The 20,592-nt window shown below is 35.1% G+C and overlaps 1 protein-coding gene across 1 annotated transcript; it reads right to left on the bottom strand.

Moving 5' to 3' along the window:
- Positions 1–456: 456 nt before the first annotated feature.
- LOC110376336 (uncharacterized) lies at positions 457–20,318 on the bottom strand. The gene is made up of 2 exons (XM_021334780.3): positions 19,597–20,318; positions 457–1,936 (listed from the first exon to the last, which is right to left on the bottom strand). Exons 1-2 carry the CDS (start codon positions 20,078–20,080, stop codon positions 1,881–1,883), a joined length of 540 nt encoding a protein of 179 aa, XP_021190455.1. The 5' UTR covers positions 20,081–20,318; the 3' UTR covers positions 457–1,880.
- Positions 20,319–20,592: the final 274 nt, after the last annotated feature.

The following is a 20,592-nucleotide window of genomic DNA, read 5'->3' as shown; positions in this document are numbered from 1 at the left end:
AATCACCAATCCGCATTGAACAAGCGTGGTGATTAATGCTCAATCCTTCTCCGTGTGAGAGGACGCCTGTGCCCAGCAGTGGGACGATAAAAGGCTGTAACAGTATGATAGGGTTCCAAGCAGGTGGTAGCTCCAGCCATCTTCTCTATTGAAATTTGGATGTTTTTTTCAATTTAAGCAGGAATCGGTTTTCTTTAGCAAGGATTTGTGGTTTATTTATCATAGATAACCGATTAGGACAGAATTGTTATAAGTGCAGTTCATGTTATTAATATTTTAGGCAATTGTCACGGAGGAAATATCTAGTAATTTCGTCCTCCGTTGTACCTAGTATTTCATTTTTGTTACTGGTAGGCACTGTAGGCAGGCAGGTAGGACTTCTTTGGTGATACTCAAATCGCTATGTGAGAAATCAGTCGTATGTCATGTTATGGTAAATTAAAAAGAAATAACATATAAAAATTACATTTCCGTTTATTTGGACACACAAAGTATTAAATTTTGTCACTAGTCACTAAATAAAACCCTTTACTAATCTATTCTACTATATTTTACAAGCTTATACTACAGGACAGAATATTAGGAAGCGAGGCCACTGAGAGCGACCATAGACCACATTTATTGCAGAGATCATAGACTAGATTCTACATGAAAATACACTTAGCCTAAAGGTGAGTTTCCACTAACGAGGCGAAGGTAAAAAGTCGTGTGCTAACAATTCATTTAATTTCAATTCATTTAAATTAATTCAATAGTTTGACGGCAAAATTAGCTGAAGTAATTAAAACATTTCTTTACGTTAAAAAGTACTATATCGTACTTTTTATTTGTCAAGCTACTTCAAGTAATTTAGCTATCAACATTGGTAGATTGAAATGTTAATACACGAGTTGTAATCCCCGCCGTAGTGGGAACACACTTTAATACATATTTTAAAATATTGTACAAAAACAAAAGTGGTGATGGATTTTAATTATTCGTTTAAAAGTGGGCCTGTGGCTGACTGAAATCCACTCTTTTTCAAAGAGGTGACTTAAGTCGGCTATTACGTATTAAAAATACAGAGCTTAACCACTTAATTACATAGATGTGAAAATTAATGTTACACAAAATATTCAAGTATTGAGATGCGAAATATATTCATAACTTTCGAAAATTTCATGTTGTTTAAACTGCTACAAGTGTACAAGGTTTTGAAATACTAAAATTAACTAAATATTATTTAAAATATGCAAATCAGTATTTGCACGATATACATATGCACCTTTTATTCATCATGAACTATGTACTTATGCATTTTTAATTTGTATCGTTTATTAGTGAGAAAATATTTTTTCACCTAATAAATGATGATTACAAAAAAGGTATGACATTTAACTATATTTTACATGGATTAGTATAAAATATCTGAAAGAAGGCATTTTTTTTTAATTTGCTGAACAAAAACTTTATCAGTTACTTTTAATTGGAAAACTCATTAAATCAGTTAAGTAGGTAGGTATGTAGTTGAATATTGTCAAAAAATATATAGTTATTTTTCAGAAAAATGGTTCCTTGGAACCCATTGAAATACATTTTTCATTTTAGCCTCTACTTATCCAAAAGTATGTCACAAATCCAAAACATTAAAATTACTTTCTAAACATTTTAATTTAATTTGAAAAAGTCATGAATTAAAAAGTTAAGCTTTCATAGGAACACTTGGGCACCTAAAAAGATTGCTAGCTAAGTAATTATTTATTTATATAATATAAATACAAATAAAATTGTTTTATATTTTAAATAATAATTTATAAAAACGCATGCTTTTTACATAAGGTTGAACTTTTAGTCGTCTAAAGCTAGGTTAAAAATTAGTTAACTTATAATTTCTGTAGCTTTTAATTTTCTTTGTCACTCGACGCTCCATCCGCGTGTTTTCTTAATGTCCAGTAATCTGTAAACAAAGAAAAAGAAACATTAAAATATGATAGAAAAACTGCACTTATTCTTGCTAGTTTTTACTAGCTTTCTGTGGGAATCACTCCTCGTAACCAGATATAAATAGCCTTCTTTGATAAATGAGCTACCTGTACTTAACAAGGAAATATAATTTTTCAAATGTGTTTATTTATATTTTGTATACCTATGCTGATGTTATAAGCTATTAGAAGCCAATATCACAGCTCTAAAGATGATATTACATTTAGTAGGTATTTCTTTCGAAAAAACCTTTAGTTTTTAGATATACTTAAAACTTATTCAGTCCTATTACACAAAATATCTAACTTCGCACATACCAAGCACAATAGCGACGCATTATGTACATATAAAATGTTTTGTTTCACAGAGTATCATAATCATAAGGCACCGATGGCATCAATTTCAAAGGTTATTCAAAACGCATTTATTTCATACAATGATAATGCTTACTGCGATTCTTGGGTTACGCGTATTGTTTATTTTTGATGATATTATTATGAAAGGAATGAGAAGTTTTATGAGAAAAGTATTTAGCTAATCGGCAAATATATAATGGTATATATTTTGTAGTTAATTGTTTTACTTTATGATATATCTTAGACACCAATGACTGTGTTTCGTATGGCACGTTAAACTATAGGTCCCGGCTGTCATAGAACATCCTTGGCAGTCGTTACGGGTAGTCAGAAGCCAGTAAGTCTGACACCAGTCTAACCAAGGGGTATTGGGTTGCCCGGGTAACTGGGTTGAGGAGATCAGGCAGGGCAGTCGCTCCTTGTAAAGCACTAGTACTCAGCTACATCCGGTTAGACTGGAAGCCGACCCAACATAGTTTGGGAAAAAGGCTCGGAGGATGATGATGTTTTACTTTATGATAGGCTCCGAAAAAACGGAAAAGTCATCATCTAAAAACTACACTATTTTCTGTAAAGACCAGATCTTACAGTGATTTTAAAGAAAAAGTTCAAAGCTAGTAAAAACAGTAACCAATTAAAATAAATCCGACTAAAAATAAGGAAGGCACTTCGAAATTGCCTCAACAAAATTATCATGGGTCCTCCAATCCGTAATTGGAGAAGTGTGAACTTCCCACTCTAAATAAAACTAAAAAAAAAGGTTCTAAGTACGAAAGAGAGGGCACTATGCGCAAATAAAAACAGGTTTGGGCCCACTGTGCCTGACACCGAAATGGTAAAAAAAGTAAGGACGTATTTATTGAGTTGGGCAGACAGCTACCTGGGTTACGCGGCCCACGGTACAGGGTGGGTACCACGATTATCGTCCGTTTTGATTATTTTAAGTTTTTTGCATTTTTTTAGAAATTATTCTTAATTTTTTTTTCTTTTTTTCTTCAATATTTTATAATAAAGGTTTGGTTGTTTGATTACAACAGTAATGTGGAAGTTGATTTTCTTTTTTTTACAATTTATTCCACAGTTTTAAAGCGAGCGTTTTCCTCATTCTGGTAACAGGTTATTTTACCGTTCGTCATTTTTTTATGCTTGCACTCGTTCAACAATGGCCGACGTGGTTTACCAGTGTTATTGTTTATATGTTATTTTTATGGTGCCGTCGCGCGATTTACATAGAAGTAAGGATTTCTATACATTATTGTGTAAGCTTTTTCGGTGTAAGCGAATCGGCGAATAAAAGAGAGTGGTATGAAGATGGCACTTTATTTTCTCTGGGAGTTTTGTGTATCTTTGGAATGTGTTTCATAGAATCTGAAGAAATTGTTCGTAGTGAATACGTATGTCTCAATTCTTGGTTAACTTTAAGATTGAATCATAATTCTTCGTATGTAGCTTTTGTTATTTTTTTACAGTGATTTATGTTTTACCTTCGTGGGAAAAGAGTAATTCTAAAAACAGATTGCATTATTTTATTTCAACTTGATATTTTTATTGCACTTAACGTAAAGTGTCAATAAATTAGATACAAAACGGTGAGAAAAATACCAACAAAAAGCATATAATTTGCTCGTCATAAAAAATACGGTGCTAATTAAAAGCACGCCAGGTAATTGGTGCAGTTTCCTGTTTCCTGCGCCTGCGCCGGTAACAGATAGCTTCGAGATTTTGTATAATTGTTTATTTCTTGTATTATTAAGTATTTGTGGGGTAGGCAGAAGTAAAGATACAGAATAGTTTTCTTTTCAGTATACAGAGTCTCCACTTTTATTTATTTAAAGATGAGTATTATTGTAATTAAAAGATTAACATCTGAAGAGGATGTATCGTATGTTTTCTGGAATTCAGACAAAAACTAGTACCCATAAAAATGTTGCTAGTTTTTTGCATAAAATCTATTAAAAATATAGGTTTTGCTAATGTATTTTTTTATCCTTATTGATGTCACAACAAAAAATATTCAAAATATGGCATTAAAAATTATTAATCCTATACAGAAGAGCTTTAGATGAAAAAGCAGTAACTAGTTACATTTACCTCAAAACAAGTACCTACTTTAGTAGAAAAAAATCCTTCTTTAGTTGCCCCATCCTAATAAGTTAAGTAAATGTCACTGGTCTAAGTTCAAACAAACAGACAAACAGACTTGCAGGTTCAAGCCAGACGTGTCAATATGCATAGTGTTGAGCAAAGAGGTATCTACCTACTTGTCTATTACATATAGGCAGGTTATACATTACTAGCCAATGTCCCGCGGTTTCACCCGCGACCCGTGGCAACAACTACCCGTACCGGTATAAAATATAGCTTGTGTTGCTCGACAAGAGTGTGCTTTCCAACAGTGAATGATTTTTTCAAATCGACAGTTTTGAAGCCTTTACGAACAAACAGAAAAATACTTTCTTTATTTTCTGCGGCAAAAACTTTGGCCTGACCAAAAACATACCTAAAAAAATTATTCATAATATCCTTCTTATGAATTAACGAAGAATAACTTAAGATTAACTCAATACTTCAGTCTCGTGTAAGACAGTAAGAATCTGCTAGGGTGTCCACGAATGTTAGTCGTAATTCGCGCTTGCATGCAAGTGTTGCCAAATCGTTCCAGGAAAACCACTGTTTTAACATTTGAAGAATGGCTGTGTAAGGGTGTGGATGTGAGACGCTTTTATAAGCGGTAGCGATGGTTGAAATTTTGCTGTTGGGAGCGAATAAATCGTAAAATAAAATCCTCTTGATATGAACATAGACTAGATTTTAGTCTGCTTCGGTATCTACCTATGTAGATTCGGGATCCATCGATAGATCACAAAAAATGGAGATTGAGTCTTTCGTTAAGGATAAACCCGTAATATTTTTGTGAAATAAAAAAAAGCTTAAGAGGAGGAAAATTATATTTTTTTATGAAAGTTGTGCTTCGTGGTGACAACATTTTTTTTATAATGTTCATTTTTGAAATTGTTTTTGCGAAATAGAAAAATAATTTTTTAATTTGAATTGTCACGATTATTTATTTAGGCACTCCTTTCCAAGATAACGATTCCGCTACCGCTCATGTATTGTGTCCACAGCCTTAGATACCGAGAAGCGTGCCCGAACACTGATCCGTGATGTTCTTCGATTTTTAATTTGGGACAATTCTTTATGTAGCGTGATTATATGCATCTTTAAGATTAGCCTTTTAGTGGGGAAGAAAAGTACTTAAGTGGATCCTATTATGTATTTGATTATACATATACCTACATACACTTTAATTATATCCATAAATATAATGAATTTTCATATATAAGAGAGGCTCAGAAAATATGTTTATTATTGTTGGCTTATGATTAGAAGATATTTTGATAGATTTAATTGGGATAATGCTGATGTTATACCTACAGGCCTAATTATGAGCAACATGCAGCTGATTTCAGTCATGGTTCCTATCTCACTTAATTCAAATATTGTGGAAGTTTCCGTTAGTTGCTCTCGCTCAAAGGGATTTACCAATTATCGTCCAATTATTATGAAACTTGACAGTTCATAGCATCCGGGTGCAGCTAATGCTCTCGGGACGCGAACAAAACCTCTCGAAACAGCTAGTACCTATACCTAACACTAATAACTAAAGTTCTTACGCTTTCAATACTACCAAGCCTACGAGTAAACATTACAACCTTTAATCGTTTATATAGGTAAATGCAGTAACTACATACATAGCATTGTTATTGTATACAGTTCCGCACAGGTTGTATAGAAGTAGGTCGACTAGCGACTCTTGCGCACTAAGTACGACGAGCTTGAGTACTTAGCTTTTATTCACTTAAACCTGACTTAGAAGCTTTATGCGGTCTTAAAACAGCTAGTACTAGTAGTAGGAGGTATATATATTTTTTTTTTCCTAGAAACTTTTTTAAATGTCTTCAAAGTATCTTTACAGCACAGATTATTAAATTTTGAGGTAAATAATCTTGATACCTACTTAGGTATAACATTTTATTTAAAAAATAAGTTTAAAACAAAATGTGGCTAAAATCAATGTAAATACAATTATGAATTATTAAATCAATTGAATCATAATTTTAAGCAGTATATTATTTGATTGATATGTTTTCGGGTAAAAAGTACTATTAAAATCGTTTACCTTATAATAAGTAGCTAGTAGCGACTCATGGACTACAGGTAAGTAAAAAAGGCATTAAAAAATATTCTAGGAAAAAAATAATTGTAATGTACCTACAGCAGGTACAGTCATGCCATATAAAACTTCGTCGAAAAAGATTCCTATCTCTCTTTAGAACCTAAAACTAGTATAGTCAAGTTTTTTTATCCTCGCGAATTTACCATACATTTTGTTCACACACAGTAGGTTATTCAACTCTCTTTCCCGTTAGCCAAGACAGTCCAATGTTAGTAAACAAAATTATTTGCAAAGTTTTTCGAATCATCATCTGCCTAGCCTTTTCCCAACTATGACCTCCTCAACCCATTTACCCGGGCAACCCAAAACCCCTAGGTAAGATTGGTTGTCAGACTTACTGGCTTCTGACTACCCCTCATCATCCTTCGACCCTTTTTCCAACTATGTTGGGGTCGCCTTCCAGTCTGACTAGCAGCAGAGTATCAATGTTTTACAAGAAGAGACTGTCTATCTGACCTCCTCAACCCAGTTACCCGGGCAACCCACGGGCGCGGGACTAGGGGCGGGTTGCCCTAGGTAAGATTGGTTGTCAGACATACTGGCTTCTGACTACCCGTAACGATCGCCAAAGATGTTCAAATGACAGAGAGTGAAACAAAGTTTTTCGAATAGTGATTCATTTACAAACAATTTCTGTGTCCTGAAACTTATGTAGGTTGGTTAACGATACCTGTTTAAATGGGGTTATGTGGTTGATCGTCGTCGCGTCGTCGTTGTGGAGAGTCGTGGTGGCCTAGTGGGCAAAGAACCAACCTCTCAAGTATGAGGGCGCGGGTTCGATCCCAGGTCAGGCAAGTACCAATGCAACTTTTCTAAGTTTGTATGTACTTTCTAAGTATATCTTAGACACCAATGACTGTGTTTCGGATGGCACGTTAAACTGTAGGTCCCGGCTGTCATTGAACATCCTTGGCAGTCGTTACGGGTAGTCAGAAGCCAGTAAGTCTGACACCAGTCTAACCAAAGGGCTATCGGGTTGCCCGGGTAACTGGGTTGAGGAGGTCAGATAGGCAGTCGCTTCTTGTAAAGCACTGGTATTCAGCTGAATCCGGTTAGACTGGAAGCCGACCCCAACATAGTTTGGGAAAAAGGCTCGGAGGATGATGATGTGGTTGATCGGTGTACTCAATTTTTTACGATGCAGTGTAATCGATGATGTTTGGCAATCTTGTGTGTATAAAATATCTACTGATATGTATGTATGTAAAATAAATATGAACCACAAAACTGCTGCTGCACTTTAACATTGAAACTACTGAACTAAATAAAATTAAAGGTACATAGATGAGAAATTCTTTATAGGTAGGCGGGAAGTTCTTCCCCTTTTTTTATCTTTTTTGGTGGGAAATCATTAATAAATGACCCGCATTAGAGAATCACTAGTAAAATAATGACTAATTATAATGAACGTGAAATTTCATTAAATGCAAAGCCTATTTATAATTTATCTTTCCTAAAAAGGAGAACCTATCTCAATCATATTTCTTTGAAGTTTAATTATTATGATGTCAATTCAATTTTAATTATTTTCAATTTGCTACGCAATATACCTGGAGTTAACTTTGCTTCCTAAAAAGGTTGAAAGTGATTAAATAAGTAATATTCACTACTGGTTTTTAATTGTTTGACGATATTGCACTGAGAAGGTGTACACAAATGTATTTTAAGAATAGCTACTGAATTACGTTACTCTGTCTGTCAAATAATCATTTATTGCTTAGTAATTACAATTTACTGTTAAAAGCAATTATGTTTATAGTTGTTTATTGCTAAGAAAGCTACTATGGGAATATTGCATTTCACACCATTTTTGTGGTCTATCCGTCACAGTTATAAAGTTATCAAAAAGTAATGGCCAAATAAGTTTGCAATTTTAAAGTCAGCGATTTAAGTCCCTTGCTCTCTCTATCTTGTCAAAAAGCTTTGCCTGTCCGAAGTTGGCTACTATTGACATCACAATAAAAAAAATATTGAGACAACACTGCATTCAGTGAGTGAGAGGCCTAACTGCTAACTTCAGGATTGCGAAGTTATTTGGGCACATTAATACATTAATTTTAAGTTATTTGTCGCAAAATGTACTAGGTACGTGCAAGTAGTTTCAAAAACCTTTTTTCTGCCATAAAATTATTCTCAACTACCAGGCAAGCATACTTACAGTTATCTTTACAAGATCTAAGAAAGGAACTAGCGTGGAGGATCAATTTAAATAGACGCCGGGACCGTCAGCAAGACCAATGGGGAATGCCAGGATTCATAGTGTTATGGTCAAGTTTGAAATGGATTCCAATTCATGGAAGATTTGGGCAGCTTTTTTGTGTAATGGGATCATTAAGATGTAGTGATGTGGAAGAAATTGATGGATATGTTATAAGTATATTATTGACGACCTCTATGGCGCAATGGTCACCAAGCCGCACTGCCGAATCTGAGGTCCCGGGTTCGATTCCCGGTTCGGTCGACATTTGTGTGATGAGCATACTTGTTGGCCGTGGTCTGGGTGTTACAATATGTATTTATAAATATGTATATGTGTAGCTATATGTAGTTTATCAGTTGCGTTAGCACCCATAACACAAGTTAATTAATAACTTACCATGGGGCTTACCGACCGTGTGTGAAAAGGTGTCCCGACATTATTAAAAAAAAAATATATATATATTGGGAGATTTCACCTCGCATTTCAGTAGAGTCAAATTCACAGTCAAACCTGTTGATTTCATTGCCTTTACAAGCACTTCTTATGAACGTCAAAAATATAAATAACTATGATTCTACCTACATAGTTGCCCACTCCAAAAGTTGTTTACTATGTTGGAGAACGAGTGTGAATCTGACATTTTAAATTGTATATCTACCAAGGAGTTACACAGAAGATAATTATTGACTATCTATGTATTTTTAGTACCATCCTTCTTTTTGCAGGTACCTATAGGTACTGTAGAGATGTAGTATTTAGTTAGATACTCTTTGGTGTTTTATTAATTGTAATTGATACTGGCCGGACAATAATATAAATAGAAATAGAATAGTTTTGATATTGAAGGATGTCACTTCACCCCCGAGTCAGAAAATAAACGCTAAGTTAAAGTTTCTTCCAATCTTTTAATTTAATAACCTGAAGATCCCCGGTTCCTAGCGCGCCACGCGCTACAGTACTCCCCTAAACAAAAGCTATCAAAACCATTTACAACACTACCCACTGGACAAACAAACTTAACCTAATTTTATTCATACAAACCAAAGAACAAATACTTCATACATTTGTATGTATGTGCATACGAGGGTGTTTTCTCAACGAGTGCACAGTCATTGTATGTTATCGGATAAGCAAGCAAGGAAACCGACAGTTATCAGGGCATGCGCGGGCATCGAACCCCGTACCTTTCACCAAGCTTGTGTTACATGCAAAAGGTCACCACGATACGCCCTTTAGGTATTTGTTTTTGGTGAGAGTATTTTTGGGGGCATCGAGGACGCTGAAAGATAAGATTATTATCCATGAATGCACTATGGTTGGTAATATTTTTAGAAGAACTTGCATTCTATGTACCATTCTCTCGTGATTTCTAAATAAGAGGCACTGAAAATGAAGTTAACATGTTCTATGTAGTAACTACAAAACAGGGGATTTTTTATTTGCTTGTTTGTTTATTTGAGGGCTCCATAAGTACTGAACGAATTGAAAAATTGTTTCACTGTAAGAAAGTTCCACTATTCCCGAATAACATAAGCGAAATTTTAACTCGGTACGGGAAGAATTGGGTGAAACCGCGGGGAAACTGCTAGTGGATCATAATTTTGTATATGTATGTTGTACATAAGAATATTCCTGAAAAACTAAAAAAATATGATCCATATAATTTTCTATTCAGTTTATTTATAAACCTACCATAGACTTCATTTAACCTCTTCAGGCATTGAAAATATAAACTACATCTCGTTTTACTAGCCAGTAATCATAATCGCTACTATAATACTAACCATTTTGCCTGCATTATCGATGTGCAAAAGATTATAAAAATGATACGTTCATTTTAGCAACAATATCTACTTGTACAATATTCTGGTTTTAATATAAATAGCTCTTGATAAAATACATATATACCTAGGTGGCTCGTGGCTGAATATATTAACTTTTTGCATATAGGTATAGGCATAAATATCATAGGTTGATAACGCAACCCGCATTGAGCAAGCGTGGTGATTAACGCTCAATCCTTCTCCGTGTGAGAGGAGGCCGCAGCCCAGCAGTGGGACGATAGAAAGGCTGATGATGATGAGACAACACAACCCGCGATTACTTCGTAGATAGGTGACCGTAATTTCAATCATTATTTACCTATTGAAACAGGACACTAACTTTCATATCTTTATTAAGTTATTCTAGGTTCAAAGAGTTGTAAACTGCTCACAAAATCCGGGGTCGATGTCGTTCACCTTCAGAATGAAAAAAAAACTTGCAACAAACAGATTAACGTCAATAGAAAGGATTGAATCTATCGTCAATATTCCTCTAAAATCAACGCTAAGTGTCAGCGCACACTATGCGATTGTATTCACGAAAATGTCGTGTCGTGGAGAGAATGTCGGGTCGCATTTTCGGAATTATTCAAATATGGAATGGTAAAAAGGAGGTAGTATCACGCTATGTCTCGTGTGGGGTAATCGCATGCAGAACCGTCAGGGACTGAGAACGAAGGTATGGTATTAAGTATTGTATTCAGGAAATCGGGAGTCACGCGTGTCATTATAAAGTCGAAATAAAATAACGGGATTTTGTTTTGTTTTTTGAAAAGGTGACTTTTTCAGTCATGTAATTTGGTTAAAATCGTTTTCAAAAAGTATAAAATTTCATTATATTAAATGACTAGATTTGTTCTGATATAGTTATGATAGATGAATACTTATTTACTTAGACAAAGTTTTAATTGAGTTAATTTCTTAGAAAAAAGGTTATATCTAAGTTGATGTCTGTAATAAAATTTAAGTAGTTTCATAAAATTTGAAAAAAAAGCTTGTACCTACCTATGTCGTAAAAATTATTTAATTAATTCGACCGCAAATATTTTTTATTGTATGAAAAAAGAAATATTAGACGCGTGCCACGAACTAGTTTAACATAAAACAGGATAGACTCTAAATAGGTTTTTTTTTAAATTAATTGATTATTTAGAAAAAAATGGCAATAAAATACGCAAATGTGTGCCTAACCTTATCTAATTATTTAGCTAGGTTACCTAATACTCGATAGACCGGTTCACTGCACTTCGATGGGGCACGTGACACATCTGTCAATGTAAAATATAACTAATGTCTATAGATTTATGTTTCAATTTTCAGTGTTCATACACGATATAAATGTCAGGACATTTTAGACTCTAAACTAATTTATATAAGGATGCTTTTAGCTTGTGTGTGAGATTGTTACCAAGTCTAGACATCTAGATTTTGATATTGTACCTTTTATTAACTTGATTCGGTTTTGAGACAACTATTTTTGATAGATTGAAAATGTATGATGACGAAAGAGTGAAATAGGTAAGATTTTAGTGGGTAAAATGCCTCCACCCACTAAAATCTCATCTACATGAAGAGCGTGGATTTCCTTTCTTTAACCTATCCGGGATTCTATCTTCAGTTCATACATTTCGTCTGAATTAGTTCAGTTTTTATTGTATAAACGTATTAAAACAGGTGGACAGATTTCTTTTGGTATTTTAACAAGTAGTAATAAAAGCTTGTCGCCATGTTTTGCATTTCTTAATTTAGTTTGATTTCTACAAAAAAAGGTTTTATGATAGGCAATTATTTTCTAAGCCTAGTCCAAATAATATTCATGAGCTAATCAAGTTTTAATATATCAATCAGGCAATTAATCTGATATTAGGAATAAATAAATCAGTAGGATAAAAAACTAATACCCCATAAGTCGGAACTAAGAAAATAAAAAGAATACGTAAGAAATAGATACCTATCTACCTGATGATAAAATTCAAGGTATATTAAGGCTCCTTATAGATTCGTCAATATTAAGATTATGGAACAGACTTAAATTTAGTCATTTTTGAAATGCTGTTTATACACAGAAAATTTACACCAAAATAAGATACACGGAAAACTTACACCAAAATAAGATGTCTTATAAAGAGGTACGTTAGGTTAGATACGTTAGGTTGCTATTGGAGATTCCAGAGATTTATCTATCAATATCCTTCAAGGTATTTTGACTCCCGTAGCAACAGACTCTTCTAACAGAGATACAATTATTATCTAATACCAATCTCCAAAAAATGCGGGTATCTACCCAATTCCAGACACTATTAATAATAGTCCCTAAATAATAATACCATAGACAAGTGCTCCCATAGGGTACGCTTGGTTGCGCCGGGAAACCGTCACGGTATGCCTGTTCTGGTTGAAGTAACCACAGAATTTTAATGCTTCATTCTTATTATTGACGCTGAGAAACATTTTGAAATTTAACGGACATGGACGCCATTGGTGGTTGCCATGACGACGGTAGATACTGAAGCCTCATTGGCTCAACGGTTGCAACGTGGATTTGAATTTTCTGATGTCGTTTTAATTTGAAATGGACGTAGTACAGATATGGTTAGGTAATTTTGAGACCCCTAATCCAAAAAAATATCATCATATACTGGAAAGACTTATTTTTAAACCATATTTCATGTTTAAAACTCGAAAAGTCTCGCTCTGTGCGGATTTTTTCCATTTCAAGAATGATATCCGACATTCTTTGCGTTTGTAAATTTTGAAACAGCCACTAGGCCTTCTACTTATAAGGGAACATTCTAATGATCATAAAAATAACCGCCACGATACCAAAACGGGTGACATATTATGCCATATCCAAATTCACACTCCTTATTTAGGGACCTACAATATAATTTATAGTTCAACATGTTCTTTTGGCATGATCAAAAAACTTAAACATGTCTATAGTCTATGATCTGTCATTGGTGTCTGTCCGACATTCATTTCCTGATATTGTTCTATTGTTACACGAAATATTTCTCAAACACTTTTTGTATTTCGTGAACTGATAATATCGGAGCCGTTTCCTTTAGATTTTTTAAGGAAAATTTTGCTTCGAAGATTTTTATAGGATTGCTTCTGTGTGAGTGCACCACTAGTTTTATAAGGAAGATCAATTCTACCTTCTTCTTATATAAGTGAATCTTTGAGAAATTGATTTGAGTTTAACCCAGCAACGACCAAAGAGCATTTGTGGAATTGTCTTCTATAAAGTACGTGCCAACTACAAAGTAATAATAACCTTTTGAAATGATCCACAATTTCAAAAGGAACTGCTATCGTTAAACCGAACTTAATTGATTTCAAACAATTTTATATCGATGACAAAAGCGATGATCTAACGAAAGTTATCTCTGCCCATGAGTCAGAGCAAAGGTATTGACTTGTCCATACAGGTGACTTCGAGCTAATAATTGAGTTGTCAAAAGAACTATTTGCAGTGCAATAAGAAACTGCGGCATACAATACCATTTTTACGACTTTAAAGCAAACTAGGGACATCGTAAAGCGCTTTAATAAAAAAGGGAAAAAGCTAAAGAAGGCTATTACAAGTTTAAATTACTTGGAAGTGATAGAGCGAGGTTGTGTTGACCTAGTGGTTAAAGCACCAACCAGGTCAGGTAAGCGAAAGTAACTTTTATGTTATGTACTTTCTGAGAACATCTTAAGACTCCAATGAGGGGGTTAGAGGTGAAGGAAAATATCTTGACAAACCTGGACTTTAAAAAAGTCCTGGGTCATCAATACGTCTCGAGTAACTGTGGTGATGGTGATTAGGTAACTCTTAGTCCTTTTCTTCATACAGAAGAGGCAGCCGATATCGTCAATAAAAAGGGCTGATGATGATGGTGATGATAAAGCCATCAGCGAATTAGAAATTGATGTTGACATACCCCCTATTACTCATTGATATTCTAGATCAGAATTGATGTTTGAATTTATAAAATGTTTTGACTTTAAATTCATCGTGGGAATGATTGAATTAATTCCACGCATGCGAACTCGTAGCTGCCGTGTACAGTTATTTTGCAAAGTAACGGGAAATCTAGATAGCAAAATATTTTTGTAGACTACATTGGAGATGGTAGAATTATTATTCAAGACTTAAATATTAGCAAAGTTTTAACAAATACAGATATTAATATAGGTTAGGTCTCGATATAGACAGATGCAAAATATGCAATGGGTCTCAATTTGTTTACAGATGGATTATTTCTATCAAGTGCCCTACCTACATCAAAATGGCAAGCGATTGAGGTCAAGAAGTGGACACACCCAGGGGACGTCATATGTTTATTTGCTTTGCCCACACCTGTCCCATAATAAAAGATAAGGCAGAAGGAGCACATGGAATTTTTAGAAATAGTTCGCTATAAACTTATGGAAATATGGGAATAGAAAAAAAAATTGAAACAGGATAACAATTATTTGGCGTTAGGTCGCTGGATCAAAAGACTGATTCATAAGGCCGCTCCTTGATACGTCGCGTATTGTGAGGAGGTTTCTGTCTCTGGGGCCCTAACCACCGGTAGTTTTTTCTTTCTTCTCAAGGTCCATGTTTTCGTGATTATGTGACTGTATATTTTTAGCATATAATAAAATAATAGAAGTGTGTATGTAGTGGTTCTTTTGCATCTACCTGTGTCGTGGTGTAACCTACAATAACATTTATCATCAATAGTAAATAAATATTTACTTCTTTCTACAAAACTTGACTTATTGCGTTTTATCTGTCTAATATCTAGGTTAGCTGATCAGTCATTTCAGTATGTTTGTTGTGTGACAAGCTTTGCTTTTTATTTGCTTATTTTATTATGGAGACTGCTTGGAATTTATCAAAATTAGGTCTTGTTGATACATTTGGAGTACTCGAATCATTTGCACCATTCTTATCATCAGTTTTGACTGATACGTGTATAGAGATAGTTTCATGTTGAGTATTACATTAAGTCTGATTTCATTAATGTCTTTATTGTCTCTCCTTGCTTATATAATCACCAAGACAATTCGTCCGTCAGACAGTCATATACATTTTACGATGGTTTTATTGCTACTAGCTTCATTGATATGTTAACTAAATGCTTCAATGTTGGATTGTTTAGATTTAACTAAGTGATTATCGTGGCTGTCTAGATTCTTAGACGTTAGCATGAGTCTAGTCTAGACGGAGCGTCTATTGTCAACTGAAATAGATAGGTAGGTTATAGACTTTGAGCATTCAGGTCTCGTAGCCGGTTTTCTGTATGTAGCAGTTTACATAGAGGAATGATTAGATATTCAAATAGTAGGTCAGGCTTTATGTGTAGTTAGATTTATAGCAAACTTTTTTATTTATGTTGTCTGTCTAATTGTAGTGGAAGTCGAAGAATATTTATGTTTCAAGGAGGTACTTGGCTATTAGGATAATTTAGGCCAACAAATATTTGAGAATGAGCAAAAAGTTATGTGAAGAAAAAAAAATGGATATTTGAATACAAGTTTCAAAGTTTTGTCCTACTTGATTTAACATAAGCTTTCTCTACACCTGGTCACGACAAGCAATCCTGCGCAAGTCAAGCAGAAACAAAAAATTCTCCTCAAATTAAACCACAGGACAAAAAACGGTATGATGTAATAAAGAAAGAGGGTTTTTAAAACTGTCGATGATCTATTACTCATAATGAAACTACGCACGTGTTTTTAACTCTCCACTTGAAACTTAAGATGAATGACCAACAAAAAGTTGAATTATCTTCAGTAACTCATAGGTCTATGGGGTCACTGACTCCAATACAAGAAAGTCAGTTCAAATTGATGGGGGATAAAGCTCCACCCACAATTTTGTAGGCTCTGTCATGTACTGAAGTTTTTTTTGTTTGAAATTTTTGGTAAGTCATTTGTTTTTGCTCTGTGCTTTTAAACAAAAAAAAACTTTACCATTATCGCTAACTAACGAGTTGTTTGTAAGATTAATTGGAAAGCAATTAGTCCTCAACTAAAGTTACTGCTCGAAGTTAAAAATTACTTCTCATCAATTTATCTAAAACAACAGCCAAGCTTAAGTTGCCAAAGGCGAACGAGCTTAACAACATCATATTAAACTTTTTTGTTTCTTATAAATGTGCAACATTAAATGCAGCGATCAGAAATCATGGCTGCAAATGACCCCTGATATTCAATATTTCAAGTACTTACTAAGTTATAATCGACAATAAACTTAAGCAGTCCTAAAATTTATAGCACCAACTTATGCAGTTCTAATAAGGTCGAAATTACTGTAACAAAAGGTTTATTGTAACAAAAAATATGGTTGTCGGATGATACAACGGGTGAAACAAAAAATGTGGGGCCTTAGATGACGTAACGGGGTATTGACCTCAAACACCATGCCCAGAGGATGCCATGACTCGAATCTTTGATCATCGTATTGGTATATGTTTTGGATACACGGTAGTTCATAGACCCAAGGATATAAAAAGTGGTTATGTAAGAGGTAAGGTATCAGATATGTAGCGAAAGCCTGATTTATGAGATCATTTTATTTGGGAGGAAATTTCTGAAACTTAAGAACAAACCCCCAAAAAATATCAAGAATAAATGGAAGAAGAAGATGTACAAGGCAAGCTTGTTATTGATGTAAGGATACATAATGATGGGTGAGACTAAAAATGTCTAAGCTCAACTTTCCAAAAACTAACTATGAATATACCTTTAAAAAAGTTTGGAACTTTCAAACTTAAAAATTCAAGCGGAAGAGGCATCGTGATTCCTTCCAATGTTCCCTCGGAATACCCCGGAAGAACTCACGCGTGACGAGCTTTTTTATCGTACATTTTTAATGTTTTGTATTTTGTATTGAAGACCAAGTACCTTAAAATGTATATCTCCTAAACAACTCGGACGAAATAACAGGACCTTTACTTTGAGGGAATGACTGAAGCAGACCAGAAAATACTTTCATTATTTATCTATCTTCAAAAAGTCAGATGAGAAGTCAAAGACTTTCACTTAATTTTTTAACGAATACTAAAAGAAAAAGATAATACTGCTACATATATAAAAAAATCTAGATGACATTTCAAGTTGACTAGCCACTTCAGGATTCATACACATCTGCCAAAAAAGCTGAACAAACGAAAACGAGTTTTATTCACGAGAATTTACGTCACCAATATTTTTATGGAATGGATTATTAAATTTAGGATTCTTGCAGTTTTGAGCGACTTCATTCATAGAAAACTATACCAAATTAACCGTTCTGGATACATTTGGTAAAATTATATTATATTTGTGGGAAGTTATTATAATTTCATTACCTATTAGGGCGATTTTATTACTTTAACGTACTCTCACACCCACCACCTCCCACTTCGTCCGCTTATAGGTCTGAGTCATATCAAACCATTTGTAATAGTTGAAAACTTTTTTTCTATCAGACAACTAAATTATTGTCTCTCAAGAAGAGGTAATTTGAGCTTCATGATTGATTACGTTTATTACATCTTGTTCTATCGCCTTATTATATTCTGCCCTTTCTTTAAGTTTATTAACCTCAAGATTTTCTTCCTTTAATTCAATTACGTTTAGATCAGAACCAATTGGCGTTAATTTATTTTCTATAGCTATTGTCTGAGGGCTATCGTCTGAGTCAATAGCAAGATCTTTTATGGCGTCTTATTGAATTGGTATTGACACAAGCTTGGTTTTTAATTGTTATATTTGATTGCTATGTTCCCTTGCCTTTACTTTTGAAATAAAATGTACAAGATTTATATAAAAGTTAGCGAGTTTTATCGATGCGGTAGGTACTTATATGGTATAAATGAAGATATTTTCGAAGTCGTTATGTCATAAGTGTGCCTTGTTATGTAGTTTTCCTTACATGGAAATGGTTTACATGGGTTTTTTATTCTGCCTAAAATCCGAATGACTAATATGTAAATACATAATACTCGCGTGTTCCTACTGATAAGTTCCTTTCTAGGTAGATCGTGACGTCACAACTTGACTGACATAAGCAAAGTAGGCTTACAAAATTTCAGTACGTTGTTATCATGTTTTATTTTTTCTTTATCAGGTGAGGTAATATGAACGTCTACTGAAGCATTCATTATCGTTCTATAGTAACACGTTTGATTAGATACTTTAGTGGCATCAGCAGAACAACAGAGGGTATTGACCCCATTGAAACACAAGTCCGTATTGGTTTAAAGATCAAATTATATTTCTATGCATCTATGTAAGTTAGTATGGGAAATAGATTACCAGTTGATTAAGAAGCAATTTGTGGGCCATTGAAATACCTTTGAAATATCTAAGGGAACGGTTGTCATTTATAATACAGGTATGTGCTACTGAATAATTGTCAACGCTAAAGAATGCAGTCTAAAGGTTAAAGAGTTACGGCATAAAATGTGACACTCAAGTTTGGGCAATGTACGTGAAAGTGGAATTACAGCATTTAAATGTTGAAAATTACTTTCACTTAATTACAATTTGGGAAGAAACAAAGAAACTGAAAAATATAAGGAATAGCAGGAATAAAGTAATTCGAGTAAAAGTATTCATAAATGCAAATACATAGTCTGTAGTCCGAATGTATTCTGGCACAAAGCCAGGCTTACATTAAAATGTAAAACAGACCAAGAGAATAACTAAAGAATTTATTAATATTGCTGCGAGCGTAATGCAGAAGCCGGTAAAATAATATCGATTGCTGTAGCTATCAATATTGACTCAATAACTTGTAGTATTCCTACCAGATAACACAGGCCTGGCCCATATTTCACAATTATGATTCCCCGTGCAAACATGGCCCCATAAAATAAAAATGCAGTGATCAATCCCTCGGCTGGTGCATTATGCAAGACGATGCCTGAATACGAAATGAGTTTGCCAAGATTGACACTGGATTATAAATAACGAAGTGAAAAATTGCCTCAATTGTTACTTCTGCACAATGTAACTAAGTATATGCGTTTTAAAACAATTGTATGTACTGACCTGTCATTTGCAGCTGTCTTCTGGAGGCAGGGGTGCGGGGCGTGCGAGGGGTGCGTGCGGCCCGCGGCGTTCTAGGGGTGCGCGGGGTGCGGGGCGAGCTTGCAGAACTACCAGCACTTCTTCGTGATGGAGATCCCAAGACCCTTAGGTCGGTATTACTGACGCAAGCTAACGCGTCCGTCGCCATCCTCACAGGACTTTCCGCGTTCTCCTTATTCTCTTCACAAAATTTGACTGGAGAGTCCATCTTTGCAGATTTGTAAGTGCATTCTGTCTCAATGTCGAAATTGAAGCGTCTGATGAAGCGTTTCCTCTCTCTGGCGTACTGCTCAGCCATTAGCCGCCTCGTCTCGTCCCGGTCGGGAGCACCGAACAAGCACTTGCAGCTCCCACGCCTCCTCCTGGGAGTGTTGGACGTCCTCAGCGCCATTCCCGCCGACATCTCGAACCTCCTCTGCTTGGGTGTACGTCCTCCGGCCGCCATAACCGTAACGCGCGTCAGGTGAGTACTGACTGGTTAGCGAGAAACATCTGACTAATCTCCCGAGAGAAAACAGCTGTCCGCAGGTAGCGTGCGAGAGGGAGGATACGAGTGGCAGTGCGTTAGAGCGGGCGAGGATCGCACCTGGCGGCCGCGGGACGCGCCAATTCTAACCTATAAGCGCGGCGTGGCGGCGTGTGCGCGCGCGCTCTTCCCGACTACGACTGACGCGAGCTGTTTTCCCGCGCATCGCCGCGTGCGCGGATTTTGGCAGTCACTTGGCGCGCAAACCTCAACAATGGAAGCAAGGACGCTTTTTATATAGGGATACAGGTGGACTCTTAAAGGGGAAGAAAAGAATAGCCTTTAGTACAAATATTAGAATTCTCCGTTGATATATTGTCGTTTTTAGGAGAAGGTGCGAAGTTTCCCGCGTGATTTATTTATAGCTCTGGTGCGTGACGTCTTTATCTCTGGTCAGACAAACTGGACATTGGTACCGATACAATTTTTTG

Source organism: Helicoverpa armigera, chromosome 19 (genome assembly GCF_030705265.1).
Source record: "Helicoverpa armigera isolate CAAS_96S chromosome 19, ASM3070526v1, whole genome shotgun sequence".
Lineage (NCBI taxonomy): Eukaryota > Metazoa > Arthropoda > Insecta > Lepidoptera > Noctuidae > Helicoverpa > Helicoverpa armigera.
Note: the sequence above shows the minus strand (reverse complement) of the source record. Positions and strands in the feature narration are given on the sequence as shown.